Source organism: Pristis pectinata, chromosome 26 (genome assembly GCF_009764475.1).
Source record: "Pristis pectinata isolate sPriPec2 chromosome 26, sPriPec2.1.pri, whole genome shotgun sequence".
Classification (NCBI taxonomy): domain Eukaryota; kingdom Metazoa; phylum Chordata; class Chondrichthyes; order Rhinopristiformes; family Pristidae; genus Pristis; species Pristis pectinata.
The window spans coordinates 25835091-25850635 of NC_067430.1; the positions used below are offsets into that span (position 1 = coordinate 25835091).

Genomic DNA, 15545 nt, shown 5'->3' on the forward strand with positions numbered 1-15545 from the left:
GGTCTTGACATGATGGATGTGGAGAGGATGTTTCCTTGTGGGAGAATCCAGAATTCCGGTCACTGTTTAATATTAAGGGGTCACCCATATGAGGAGGAGGTCAGGGGAATTTTCTTCTCAGAGGTTTGGAATTGTCTTCTGCAAAGGGTGGCGGAAGCAGAATCTTTGAATATTTTTGAGGCTGGGGTTGAGAGATTCCTGGTAAGCAAGGGGCTGAAAGATTACCAGGGGTCGACAGTAATGAGATGAGGTTACAACCAGATCAGCCATGAGCTTACTGAATGGTAGAAATGACTCAAGAGGCAGAGTGGCCTACTTTTACTCTCAGACAACACTTGGTTAAATTTCCTGTGATTACTTGGAGTAACTAGTAAAATGTGGCCTAGTTGATATGTTTGTATTACAGGTGTGGCCTCCTTTAATCCACCATGGGGAAGCACATTGTCTCTGACTGTAAATGTAGTTGGCCTGAGAGTGCAGACTTTTGTAAATGGACCAGCTTGTGGTTACTTTTCATTCAGGAACAAATCATCTTTCTTTGCTAACTATGTAATGGCTGTTGAGGACCCTCACCACCTGGGACATGCCCTCTTCTCGTTACTACCATCAGAGAGGAGGTACAGGAGCCTGAAGACCCACACTCAACGATTCAGGAACAGCTTCTTCCCCTCCACCATCAGATTTCTGAATGGTCCATGAACACTACTTCGTTATTCCTCTTTTGCACTATTTATTTATTTTTGTAACTTATGGTAATTTTTATGTCTTGCACTGTACTGCCGCCGCAAAACAACACATTTCACAACATATGTCAGTGATAATAAACCTGATTCTGAACCTTGGGCTGATCCAAGTAATCACAGGAAATTTAACCAAGTGTGGGCTGAGAGGCTAAACTGGAAAGGTGGGTGGGGGATGATCGACTGTTTATTTTCTGTAACCCACCACTTCCAGAGGGAAAGGACGGAGGGAAAGGAAATGACAACAGGGCAGAGGGGAAGAACACAGTGCCACAGCTGTGAGATACAAAATACACAAGATGTCTGAAATAAAAACCAGAAAATGCTGGAACTAGCAGGTTAGCCTCTGTTGAGAGAGAGAAAGAGAAAGTCAAAATTTAGGGTCAATGATTTTCTCATCAGACTGTTCTGTAACTTACAGCTTGTTTTTGTCACTAATTCTCTTCACAACATTATGCTGTACCAAGGTGCTGATTTAGGTTGTTTAAAGTCACAGAGCACAGAGCAGGTCCTTCAACCAGCTAGGTCCACAATAACCATCAAGAATCTGCTTACATTAATCCTACAAAAATCTCCACATTCCCAACAACTGCGCCTGGTTCTCCCATTTATATGCATACTGGGGAGGAATTTACAGCGGCCAATTAACCTCCCAACCTGCACATCCTTTAGATAACTGTTCTCCACTTCACATTAGCTATGCATCGTCATCATTAAGCAGTCCCATCATTTCAACCACGCACCGACTGCCAGAGAGCATATTCCCTGCACGGATGCAGATATTCCCATTTCACACAGCAGATCTTCATCCCCCGCAAGTCCTACCAACCTGCTTGGGGTGTGGGAGGAAACCCGAGCACCCAGACAAAACCCACACAGTCACGGGGAGAATGTGCAAACTTCACACAGACAGAGCACTGGAGGTCAGGATTGAACCTGGCTTTCTGGACCTGTGACACAGCAGCTCTACTTGCTGGTTCACTGCGCTGCCCTCGGTCCTACACTTACCCATAGTGCACACACACACACACACACACTCACTGGGCATAAACCTTGCCCCTTTCCTCCCTTGCATTGTCATGAAGACAAAGTCCAATCACTCATCAGCAGGCTCCCTAACCTCAACCAATACAGCTGGGACCAAATCACATTGTTCACTGTGGGACTGGTATAAATGGGTGACTGATGGTTGGTGAGCCAAAGAGCCTATTCTGTGCTCTATGACTCACTGTGATGTCTCTAATGAATGCCCAGACCTCCCTCTGCACCGGGATCACCACGCAAGCCAGGTGGTGGTCGCACTGCTGTGTCCCCTCCTACCCTTTGACATTGCCAGACCTCCCAGCAATGTTTCAGATTAGCCAAGAAAAACTAGACATTCAAATAAATACATAAACAATACAGATTATTCCAACATTTTTATTTCCAACAATGCAAACACACTGGCTTATTGCAAATGTCCATTTCTTGACTTTACAGACTGTATTTCATTATATCTACTGGGACCTCAGGCACAGTTTCCAAACAGGATTACAGTGATTTCAGTCCGTAGATCAGTTACCTACGTAGGTGGTCTACATTGACCGAAACAGGTATCGCCTACAGCTTGTCTGCTGCACATCAACTCTTTATGCACATTATACATTGTACTATCTTAAATATAATGGTTCTTCTAGTAATATGGTATGGGTCTTTTAATTATTGAAGCATTAAGTTATTTGAAGCAAGGTTTGAATTTATCAAGTATCCTGTTTTTTAACCTTTGAAAAGAACATTCTGCAAATTCTGTGCAAATAACCTTATTTGAAGGCAATTTAACTCACCAGCAGTACAGACAGGCAAATTTTCTAGTTTATAGTTAGTGATTACTCAGCGGGATTTAAATTAGGGGAAATGAGCGCCTAACAACATTTTACCTTATACATTGATTATATGGATAGGTTCACTTTGTTCCAGGTTAGACATCTCTCCTCTCCTCGACCGAATGAGAGAGAGGCATTAGGGAAGTTATAATCAATGCCAGGTCTGATTTTAACCTTGTTCACCATGTGAGAACCAAACTGGTTGGAGTTAACATCACCAGCAGAGTCTAATCAGTGTAGGTCCCAATATCCCACTGCTGTCAATTTTAACCTGGTGGGGCTACGTTGGGGGTAGGGGGAGACCTTCTTTAAACAAGTGACTGCTATGCTAACCCAATGGTGTGATCGGGAAACCCTCTTTCTAGTTGAAATAACAGGGAGAAGAATTGGATGTAGGAGGCAAGACAGGAATGCTTTGGTTAGACTTTGCTTTTTTTAAAAAAAAGACTTTCCTGGTCTGGGATAGAAGTCCATGGAATTTTCTGCCGAGTTCCATTGGGAACATTTACCTCCCCTGTTCCTCATCTCCCCTCCAGTGCACAGGCCTCATGGACAACTCTCACCTGATCACAAATTTCCCATTATTTTGGACTCCCTTGCCTCACAAGAAGCCATTGAGTCCACATCATCACTCAGATCAATCCTGTTCTCCCACTTATTTCTCTGCAACTTATTCTTTTTCCCACACACACCCATCAACTTCCCCCAACCCCTGATTCTCCTGCCTCCCATCCACACTAAGGGGCAACTTACAGCAGCCAAGCAACCCACCAGTAGGGATGGGGGAAACCCGAGTACCCCGGGGGATACCCACACGGTCCCACAGAGAATATGCAAACTCCACACACACAGCACCGGAGGTCAGGACTGAACAGACCTGCCTCCAGTGTCACTGTGCCTGACTGTGCAGTGATGAGGAAAGGCTCTGGCCCCAGCTGAGCTTGCCTGGGATAAGATCAGGCCAGTGAGTTCCTATCCAAACAGAGGGAGCGTCACATCCAGAGGTGGAACTCGGTGCTGTAGCGGGGGCTCGGTCTGGTGATGGAGGTAGCAACGTTTCAGCAGGCAAGGATAATAAATTAAGCTTCGGTTAAACTGAGAATACTGGATGTATCCAACAGGTCCGGCAGCGTCACTGGAGAGGGACACAGAACAGATGAGGGATCAATCTAAAACATCAACTCTGCCTCTCTCTCCACAGACGCTGCCTGACCTGCTGTGTATTTCCAGCATCTTCTGTTAGTAGATTTCCAGTATCTACAGTGAATGAAAGGTGGGGGCCTGTCCAAAATCCCCAGCCCCTGTCAAGAGAAACCCACATCTGCAATGTACCCAACCTTGGAAGGAATTACTTTGACATTCACTGATAAAGTTGATAACTTAAATAAATTGCAAAGGTGACCATCTGCTTCTAAGGTCTGGAATGCTCTGAAAGCCTTGTGAGGTGGTTAGCGAAAGGCCAAGCTCTCTATAAGGAAGTGTGCAGGGTTTGCTGTTGACTGTGGTCAAGGCCTGTATCAAAACAGAGGCATCTTTTGTTTTGCTGTCCGTCCTTATTATTTGCAGTGGAGTTTGGGAGCGAGGGGGGTTTTGTGCATTGAAACAATTGGTTCTGATACATTTTGTAGGCTGAAGCATGGGGCTGGAGGACACATTCAGACACTCACTGCAGTACCACAGGCTCAGCTTTTGTCCACAACCCTCTTGCTACGGCTCTGAGATTGATCTGGAAAGGGGGCGGAGGGGGAAGGTGCACTGTTCCTCTCACTCTGCGACGATCACTTGACAAGGTGGATCGAGTCTGTTTGTGTGTGTGTGTGTGTGTAGTGGTGTGCGAGGGTGTGAAGTGAGTCGGAGAGGCCTGGCATCCTGCCTTCACCTCTCTCCTAGGACCTTGTCCTCCAGTACGGTTGGCATGGGCGGCTTGTGACTGAGGGGGGCTGGAATTGGGAGGGGACTGAATCTGCTCTTCCATTGTGGAGTGAGAAATGGTGGGTAACATACACACACATGTCCCCAACACCCTTCCATCCATAAATGCACACATCCTCACCACTCACCCACATACACCTACCACATAGACACTCATAAACCCGAACTACAGCCCACCACACACACACACACACACACACGCACACACACATGCACCTTTTACCACACCCCTGTGCACAGATACACCCTAACACCCCGATCCACACAGCCTCAGCAGCACACACACTAACCCCTCCAACAAAGACACACGTTCCCTAAACACACTTCCACACCCCCCCGAACACACAGAGGGTCGTGAAAAGAATGGAACAACTTTAGAGCTAGCTATTGTTCTTTGTCACTTTTGTTTTTTTAAAGGAAAAGCAACTTGTATTTGGAAAATAAATAGCTGGAGATACAGGGGGTGCATTCATCCATGTACCCCCTGCTGCCAGACCCCAGAATGAGATTAAGGGTGGGATTCCTGACTGGCGTCCAACGCCAGCCAGCCCTTCTCCTGCTCCCTTCAGCTCCGGCACAGCCCGATTCCACCCCCCACCCCCCCCCCCCCCCCCCCACCCCCACCCCACCCAACCTCTGGGACAACCTCCAAGCTGGCCTGGTGTTGAAGCTTGGCTGCAGTTTGCCTCAGGTTGACATATGGGGCATTCGCCATGGCAACTCCTCATTCCATTCAGGTGGGTAAGCCCCTCCTGACCCACCCCTCAGAGTATAAGGTTACCTAAACACTTCACAGAACACTCACACTATAACCTAATGTCGTGGCCACATATCTAGGGCATATTACCTCAACATGCAACATTATAAATGTGCCCAGATTTAAAGTTTTGTAAAATCAGAATAAAAGTCCATCTCTTGTCACTGCTGCTCACAAAAGTTCATTTTCACAAAGCATTTCACTTGTCTTGGGATATTAATTCTGTAAACATATTCTTCTGAGATTCTACACAACATGTACCTCTGATAAAAAGAAAAACATTCAACGTTGTTTTTAAATATGCAAATATTAAACAGCTCAATTTACAGACATAAGTTTGCATAAGAAGCAAAACAAAGGCACATTTTACTTCATCAAGGTGCAGTTTCACTAGCTTTGCATCTAAATTTATAAGTGTGGTCAACTCAAGGCTACTTTGGTCAAAGATGGAGCCTTGGCTGTATTGATCCACATCCATAGGTTGCTTTGTGAAGGCTTTTGGACAGGTATTCCCAAGGTTGTTTTGGCTTCGATACTGGGACAAGCCATCTTCCCTCGGTCTCTCGCCAGCACTTGTTGGACACGCGACAATGTTCCACTGCCTTGCAACACATTTACTGGAGCTCATCAAACCTTTTGAATTGGGTGAATGTAGCCACCACCCCTTGCTCCCCCATCCCAACCAGCATTCCTTCCCTTCCCTCAAAACCATCACCTGAAACAGAGCCTGTTTATCGCATCCTTACCCCACCCTTACTCTGACGTCACTGACAAGGCACTACTTCCACGAGTGGCTTTGAAAGAAGCAAAATAAGACCTGTCACCTCACAAAGGTTCTTTCCAACCTTGCACTCTACAATGGAAGGGATGGAGGCTTGGGCAACCTTCACTACAAAAGGTATTGATAGCTTCGTACCCATCAGAAACAAAACACATTAAGTTAGTACCCTACAGATTCATTTTCAATCACATACAAATTGAAACAAGATTTGTTTCTTTCATAATTAAACTGACTCAGGAAGCAGAAGTAGCCTACAGGGGTTTATCTTGGGAAAGGTGACCTCATATTCGTAATGGTTTCTGCTTGTCGAACACAAGCTGCAACATGTAAGGATGCCAGAATCCGCTGTACAAAGGCTGAGCAACCCAACGGCCTGCCTGTGCTGGGATTGGCCAAAGCTCTTAAGACGAGTGAATCTGAGTGGTAATGCGAGTTCTGTCCTGGTCGGGGAGCTTCACAGAAGCAGACCACCTCACGTTGGACAGACAGCACCAAGCCAGGGACAAGCCATTGGCAGAGCGTTGGAAGACGTAGATGTTTTGCCCTTCTGGAGCCCAGATTTCTTTGACCGCCCTTCTGCCAGAAGCAGAGAGCTGGAGAAGAGAGTTATTTTCGGGGCCAAGAATCATCCACGTGACCTTTCCCGGTTCAGTCTGGTGGCTGTGGACCTGTTGTCCGAGTCCGCTTAGGAGAGAAAAGTCTGATACAGTAACTGGTCGTATCAGAGTGCAACAGGCTGATAAAGGCCCCTCTGAAGGTGGGTAATACAGCAGATATTCAGTGCCAAGTCCGTACCCAGGACCCAAGAGCGAAACACTGCAGTCAGTGCGGGCACTTGTAAACATCTTTCAAAGTTCACAAAAAAGTTGAAAAAGGTTTATATTCTTCGTACACAGGTTGGTTTGTCAATCACTCGTTGACTTAGTTGTATTCTGACAGGATGCTTTCGTCACTTTGCCTCTCGGAGCCTTCATTAGCAGAGGCAGAGCGAGGGACTCAGCTACGACCGATTGTCTTTGGCTACATTGTGAGCCATCCAGTTCACTTTGGTCTTCCAGCTCTCTCGCAGCGCCTCGTCGAACTTCATTTTGAAATGCCTCAGAGCCTCTTCCTCTGTTTTCCCCAAGGCAAGTGAATCCTGCCAAAATAAACATCGCTGTCACATAAATGCGCAAACAGCAGCCAACTGCAGAAGCAGGGCAAAAGTTCGTCTGCTGATTGCTAGTGTGTTACACTTCATCTGTCTACCCTCTCTACCACGTTCCAGTATTTCCCGTACAGGCAACCCCTGCATTAGGAGGAAGAGTGTTCCGAGAAAGAGAGGTGTATCACGATTTTCCATAACACAAAGGCGCATGAACTGCACATGCATTAAGAAATGCGAGTTGAAAAAATATTGGTATTGGTTTATGATTGTCACTTGTACTGAGGTACAGTGAAAAACTTGTCTTGCAAACCGATCGTACAGATCAATTCATTACACAGTGCATTGAGGTAGTACAGGGTAAAAACAATAACAGAATACAGAGTAAAGTGTCACAGTTACAGGGAAGCGCAGTGCAGGTAGACAATAAGGTGCAAGGTCATAATGCGGTCAAAATATAAATTTTGTGTTGATTTATTTTGCATTTCTTTCCCCCACATAAATTCTCTGAGTGAATTTTATTGTGTCTCAAATTTTGGGCAGTGATTTGTGAATTCTCTAAGGGCAAGTTTCCATAACCTGAACAGCCGTAACATGCGGTTACATGTATAGTATTAAAAGCACGTCAAAGGGAGATGTGAAGGGACTGCAGATTTTTCATCAGAATCACCTTCCAACCCTTCCCTTAAATTAACTGAGGGTGCCCCCATCCCTTCCACACTCCCCCACATCACTCCAGCCTCCTTTTCCAGCTTGGCTTTGCCAACGTCTGAGCAATTGTACTGGAAATCTCTCCACTCCAGCACTGGTGCAGAAGCAACCCACAGCTTTATCACATCGGAGGGTCAGCTCGCCTGGGGATGTCTGCAGTGGACAAACTTCTAGTATCCAGAAGCAAAGGGTGACAGAACGTTCCTGGAAATCCCACGGCCAAGAAAGCTCACCAGCGCCTCTACTTCCTCAGGAGGCTAAAGAAATTTGGCACGTCCTCTTTGACACTCACCAACTTTTATCAACACACCATAGAAAGCATCCTATCTAGATGTATCACGGCTTGGTACGGCAACTGCTCTGCCCAGGACTGCAAGAAACTGCGGAGAGTTGTGGACACAGCCCAGCGCGTCACGGACACCAGCCTCCCCTCCGCGGACTCTGTCTATACCTCTCACTGCCTTGGTGAAGCAGCCGGCATAATCAAAGACCCCACCCACCCGGGTCATTCTCTCTTCTCTCCTCTCCCATCAGGCAGAAGATACAGGAGCCTGAGGGCACGTACCACCAGGCTCAAGGACAGCTTCTACCCCACTGTGATACGACTATTGAACGGTTCCCTTATATGATGAGGTGGACTCTTGACCTCACAACCTACCTCATTATGACCTTGCACCTTTTTATCTACCTGCACTGCACTTCCTCTGTAGCTGTGACACTTTACTCTGCATTCTGTATTGTTTTACCTTGTACTACCTCAATGCACTGTGTAATGAATTGCTCTGTACGAACGGTATGCAAGACAAGTTTTTCACTGGACCTCGGTACAAGTGACAATAATAAACCAATAGCAATACCAGTTGCTTCCACAAATTCTTCTTCTGAGGTTGGGGGGTTGGGTGGGACCATTTAAGTTAAAGGTAGTCCATCCTACACTTCCTTTCTGGGGCTTTGGAAGTTCCTTTGCTGCACTAAACCTTTCTGCCTCACTACCTTGGATAAACCTTCCTGTTTCCACTGTTAAGTGCACATCATGAATCTGACCCCTCTGTACAAGGCAGGGTGGGGTTGTGGAAGGTAAGTAGGGGTGTGACCCCTCCCTCCTCCACTGTAGACCCATGCACGCAAAAGACAGCAGATTTAAATTCCTGGTTGCTGTAAAATTACCCAAAAACTTATGCATTTCTGTAGCAGCTTTCCCATCCTGGGGCATCCCAAAGCACTTCAGAGTCATAGAGTCAGAGCAATACAGCATGGAAACAGGCCCTTCGGCCCACCTCATCCATGCTGACCCTGGTGCCCACCAAGCTAGTCCCATTTGCCAGTGTTTGGCCCACATCCCTCTAAACCCTTCCTATCCAAATGTCTTTTAAAAAGACTTCGCAGCCAATGAAGTAAATCTGAAGTGTAGTCAATGTGATTACAGAAGGTCAATGACCTATAGTGTATCTTTCTCCCTACAGATGCTGCCTGACCCACTAGGTATTTTCAGCATTTACTTTTATTTCACATTTCCAGTAACTCCTGTGTTCTGAATCTCACAGTATTCACCTCTTTCTCTTTACAAAGATCTTCCACATTTGACAAGCCTGCACGGCCCTCTCTCATCCAGCCCTGTGAATCAGGCTGCACTTGGTCTCCATCCTATTACAGACATCCTTCTTAATCAGGTCATTATTGGAATACTGTTTGTGGAATCTTGCTGCGTGCAAACTGGCTGCTGTTTCTTACATTGCAACAGTGACCACGCTTCAGAAGAACTTCTGTTGACCTGAAAGGGACTTTAGAAAACGCACGCTTTCATTTTCTTCTCTCTCCCCAGCATTGGGTCAGAGCTATGACAGCCACGATGCACTTCCTCACCTTGAGATACTGGATATCTTTGGCGCAGCTCAGCTCAGGAAGGCCGGCAGCTTGCATCAGTGCAAAGAGATTAATGAAGAGAGGGCAGTGCCTTCGGAGAATCATGTAGGCTTGTTCGCAATGTTCCCGGAACCTTTCCGAGGAACAGGGAAGGAGAAATGAAAAGTTCACATGAATTCCAAAAACATGCAGATAAAAAACCGCAAAACATGCACCAAAGCTCAAAGAATACACACACCCACAAACGCAATACATTGCTGTTGTATTTCCTAGAGAGAGTTTTTAAACTGATCGTCCCTCATTTGAGAGTGCTGTGTTTCAATGTCAGCTTCAAATTGGATTTATGTATTAATTGCCTGGAACTTAATCAAATTATTATTAAAATTATTAAAAACTGTTAAATTCTAATCACAAGGAATAATTTGCTTGCGTTTTAATTCATTAAAGAATGAAACTGATAATAAATTAAAATCTATCGTAGCCCATCACAGATCTCCTGTGTTATCGGCCCAAGGGATCAGGCATTGTGATATAATGAATGGCACTTGAACCCTTGGGCTGGTTCAGCACAGTGCAATCGAGAAAGAGTCACAGGGAGATACAGGACGGAAACAGGCCCTTCGGCCCACTGGGTCTGCACTGACCGTCGAGCACCCACTCGCACCAATCTTACATTAATCCCATTTTCTAATTCTCCCCACATTCCCCTCAATTCTCCCTGGATCCTCCCACTCACCTCCACATTTTACAGTGGTCAATTAAGTCACCAACCAGCACATCTTTGGGATGTGGGAGGAAACCGGAGCATCTGGGGGAACCCACATGGTCACAGGGAGAACGTGTAAACTCCACGTAGGCAGCACCCAAGTCGGAATCGAACCCGGGTCTCCGGCGCTGTAAGGCAGCGGCTCTACCAGCTGTGCCACTGTGCCGCAGCTGCATCTGGATTGTTTCGTTATCAGACAATGCCCTGAATTTAGATTATACCCGAGAGCTTCATAAAACAGAGACGGGCCCTCAGCCCCACTGGTTTAGAGAAGACGTATTTTGCACCACTTCACAGCTGCACATTCGCTTGCACTCTACGTGGCTGGAAGCAACACGTTCTTGTCCAAGGAAGTGCGTGGGGTGGTGAGGGGATAGTCACTAAGCAGCTGAAGAACAAGCAACTTTGGACAAGTCCATACAATACGTGGATGTTTAAAGTGCCCACCAAATTCAGTCAGATTTAAATTCTGGACAACACCCCTACTCCTGTCATAATATCCTGAAAACATCAGAACTTCCAATTAGTGAAAGCAGTGCTCACAAGAATTCCCCATTGCCTTGGCGTGAAGCTATTATTGTCAGGTAGCAAAATCATCTGTGCAGGATGATGCTTTCTGAATGGGGGAGGGGCAGATAGCTTGACTAATCGGTAAGTGGTTAGGAGATCCCAAAGCCCAGTGATGCCACAGAAAGACTTCATTGCAAAGAGGATTGTTGAAATACAAGTTTAAGGCCCTCCTGGCACTGAGTAAAAGACCCAGACCAGATGGCCGTGGAATGGATATAGAAAATAAATTGATCTATTGGATGAGAAAGAATGAGTATTGCACTGTGAATGGTGATATTCAAATGCATTGTATTAAATATTTATGAATTTTATGAATATATTTTTGGGGGGAATTTAATTGTGACTTTGACTAATCTCGCCAGCTATTGGGAGAGCAACACTAGCTTCCATTTATATGGCACCTTCGACTCAGTTGAAGGTCCTACACTGGGAGCAATACTGAACAAAAATTTGATCCTGAGCCAAATAAAACATGAGGGCAGAAGACCAAAAACGTGGCGGGTTTTGAAGTCGACTTAGAGGAAAGAGAGGCAGGGTCAGGGACTGCCAGAGATCGGGGCCACCGGAGGTGAAAGCACAGCTGCCAATGGTGGATCAGAATAAGAGGGGTGTTGATAGCTCAAAGGGTGAGGGGATTGTCATTCTCCACAACTTTAATCCCTCTTCAAGATAAATGTCAAATTCAATGAAACTCGGTTTTCCACTTCCAGTAAAAATTATAATCTTGCCAAAGGAAAAAAAATAGTTACAAGAATCTTATCTTCCTCACTGCTGATGTGTTGAAATCTTACTGCTGACCTCACTGGGAAAATGCAGGGATTTTGTTGAATGCAACTGTTTTTGAGAAGAACGTGTTCATTTTGTGCCAGTCTTTAAAATTGTGGCCATAAAATCTTAATGGTGTAACAAGGACGGAACTTAATGGGAGGCCAAGCTCAGGAGGTTAAGGCGTTTTTAAATGGCCAGACACTTGGTTTGGTCGATAGTCAGGGAACGTTGGAGAAAGAGGAATAAAAACAAATGAAAAGCCTGAAAGCACGTACCACCAGGCTTAAGGACGATTTCTCTCCCACTGTTATAAGACTATTGAACAATAAGTTCCCTAGTACGATAAGATGGATTCTTGACCTCACAATCTATCTCATTATGGCCATGCACCTTATTGTCTACCTGCACTGCACCTTCTCTGTAACTGTAACACTTTATTCTGCATTCTGTTATTGTTTTCCCTTGTACTAACCTCGATGTATTGATGTGATGAAATGATCTGTGTGGATGGTATGCAAAGCAAAGCCTTTCACTGTACCTCGGTACATGTGACAATAATAAACCAATTTGCCAACAATCAGTTTTTGTAGGGGCTGGTTTCCAATTGAGAATGGAGCTTTGAGGGTAATATGAATTTTGAAGATACATTTTGGTGAAAGGTCATTGACCTGAAATGTTATCTGTTTCTCTCTCCACAGATGCTGCCTGACCTGCTGAGTATTCTTAGCATTTTCTGTTTATATTTCAGAGTTCTAGCATTTGCAACCATGGCCTTTCAACTGATATGCTGCATTGTGGCCACTTAAACAGTGTTGAATTGACTTGATCCCAAGGAGTAGAGATTTGAATTTGTATTTAAAACTCTGGTGGGTTAGTGAGGCCTCATATTGCACATGGTATGACATAAGTAGAGCCCAGAAACTTCTACACCACAGGCAGCCCCTCTACTACCCCATTCACCTCATCCTGTCAACATAATTTCTAATCCTGTGCATTTATCCAACTTCCCCTTTAATTGCAATGAAGTTGGATGCCTTCTCCCTTTGGGAGTGAGGAACACGTTCACACCACTCTCTGGAAACCTTGTCCCACAGCCCACAAGAGCGAGAGATCAGCAGAAGCGTTTCAACACTGACGATGAGGGACGCACCAAGAAGTCCCCTGCTTTTCTTTGCATTCTTCTCTGGGCACCTTTCACACCCACACATCTGGAAGACGGCACCTCTGACAATGTTGAACCTCCCCTTCCCCTGAGGCTCAGGCACGCGGAGCCATGCTCTCAGTTCATTCATTCTGAGTTGACATTACTCCAAGTGGAAGCCTGTACCAGTTACCTTTCAAACTTCTCACTGTTGTTGGTTTTTCCTTGCTGTATCACATGGACAAAGTCGTGGGTTAAAATGAAAGGGACCCGCTCCCTGTTGATGCCAAACTTGCTCTTAAAGTTTCCCAGGAAGTGTCCGAAATCGATGTGGAAGAGCTGTGGGAGACAAGGACAGAAGATGCATCTTTCTAACTGAGAACAAAATTCAAGGATACTTACAAGTTATCAAAAGATATCACTTAGGAATTTGGTGATGCATTTGAAGGGGAGTTATTTTATAGTTCAATTTGGGGGGGAGTCACAGCCGAGATATAGTTAGAGAGCCCAGAACAGCTTGGTTGTTCAATTTGGGGCTCTCCCTATTCAGATAAACATGACATTTTTGTCAGTTTGTTAATTGTACAAACTTATCAACATTTTGGTCAAAAGTGGATCACATTTCTTGCTCTGAGGCCAATCTCTCTATAATATCCTCTTCCTAACAGGAACTCAGCAGTTCTGCTTTAAATTGGCCACATTTTACCGTGACCCCAGCCACCCACCTTGCCGAAAAAGAGGATTAAATATTTACTTATACAGCAGACTCACGACATCCAAAGCCACTTCACAACCAATTTTTAAAGAGAACTCACTGCATTTATGCAAACACTGGAGCACATTTGGGGAAACAGGATCCTCAGTGGGTAAATGATACATAGAGTTGAGCCGCACAGAAATGGGCCCTTCAGCCCCAAACGTCTATGCTGATTGTGATGCCTAGCTACGTTAATCCCACTTGCCCACATTAGGCCCTCTACGTCTTTCCTGTCCAAGGACCTGTCCTTTTAGATGCAGTGTTTGCATGTGCAAAGTCAGCAGATGTACCTTCATGCTGATAACAGGGGTGCCAGCACGTCGGGGGGAACCCTGCTCTTACTGTTCTCCACACCTTTCACACCCACACATCTGTTTAATGCCTCATATCGACGACGGTGCCTCTGACCACGCAGGGTCGTGTCGGATTGCCAACACTCGTGTCCTAGGATGGGTGGGTGGGGGGACCCTCATGCTGCCAGCGCTGGAGGGGTGCATGTTGACTGACACTCAGAATGTTGGGGAGGTGCTGACATGGTGAGGCAGGGGACAAGAGTCGGGAGTATCTACAGGAGGCGCTGCCTCAAGGAGGCAACAACTATCATCAAAGATCCCCACCATCTGGGCTGTGCCACCTTCTCGCAGCTACCATCAGGCAGGAGGTACAGAAGCCTGAAGTCCCACACCACCAGCTTCAGGAACAGCTACTTCCCTTCAACCATTTGGTTATTGAACCAACCTGCACAACCCCAATCACTGCCTCAGTACAGCAACACTATGACCACTTTACACTACAATGGGTTTTGCTTTTTTTTGTTCTAATTGTGTTCTTTCTCGTTTAACTTATGTTTTTCTTGCGAGCGTTGTGCATCTGATGCTATCCGCCTGTGATGCTGCTGCAGGTACGTTTTTCATTGCACCTGTGCACACCCGTACGTGCACACCCGTATTCGTGCAGATGACAATAAACTCGACTCTGAAGCTTTTCGACTTTGAATGGGAGGATGAACTCCCACCTTGTCCACCCATTTAGATCCGGTGGGCAAGCAGAATACACACATCGCCATTCCCTTAAAGCGGCAGCATGGTGTTCCTGGCTGAGCCGAGTGACCTTGACCAGGGAGGTACTGGGGATTAGCCCAGGATCCCCAGAATGGGACAAGATGGGTTGAAGTGAGATGACCTCCCGCCTCTAACACTCATCCGTCAATTCCCACCGGGACACCTCCCAACGTCCGGAATCCAAGTTATTATATGTCCCCCTCCCCCTTGTTTTGTACCTGTCCGTTCTCCCTGATCATAATGTTGTCACTGTGCCGGTCCCCGATCCCAAGCACGTATGTAGCTACACAGTAGCCGGCGCACGAGAGGGTGAACTCCTCGATGGCTCGTTCCAGCGCTTCCCTGAGAGGGGCGAAGAGCAGAGCATTTTTGTACCTCACCGAAGGAAAAGGACGTAACGTACCATTTAACCCGGCAGTTCCGTGCAGCAGTGGGCTCTGACTGAACAATGCTCCCTGTTCTGTTGCTTCGTGTCCCCCCTCCCCACCAAACTGGGACACAGGTACGCTGACAAAGTACGGCCCCTGTGGCCAGCACGTCACCAGATCTCCCCACTCCTCACAGCATAGCGCCATGGCACCCTTTACACTCATCCATTTATCTAGCAGCTCCTGCTCTCCCCCAGTGTTACACGCGGTGCTGTTGGCCTGAACTGGTCACCCGGTGAAAGGTCTTCAACCTGAAACGATAAC

At 46.2% G+C, this 15545-nt stretch overlaps 1 protein-coding gene across 6 annotated transcripts in view; it reads right to left on the bottom strand.

Moving 5' to 3' along the window:
- Positions 1 to 2145: 2145 nt before the first annotated feature.
- Positions 2146 to 15545, bottom strand: part of pik3cd (phosphatidylinositol-4,5-bisphosphate 3-kinase, catalytic subunit delta) — a 182945-nt gene continuing 169545 nt past the window's right edge. For all 6 annotated transcript variants that reach the window (XM_052039051.1, XM_052039048.1, XM_052039049.1 and 3 more), the window contains 4 exons: positions 15072 to 15195; positions 13229 to 13374; positions 9791 to 9923; positions 2146 to 7210 (listed from right to left, as the gene is read on the bottom strand). In XM_052039051.1, coding sequence (XP_051895011.1) covers positions 7073 to 7210; positions 9791 to 9923; positions 13229 to 13374; positions 15072 to 15195 — 541 coding nt within the window. In that variant the 3' untranslated portion in view covers positions 2146 to 7072. The remainder of the gene's footprint in view (positions 7211 to 9790; positions 9924 to 13228; positions 13375 to 15071; positions 15196 to 15545) is intronic.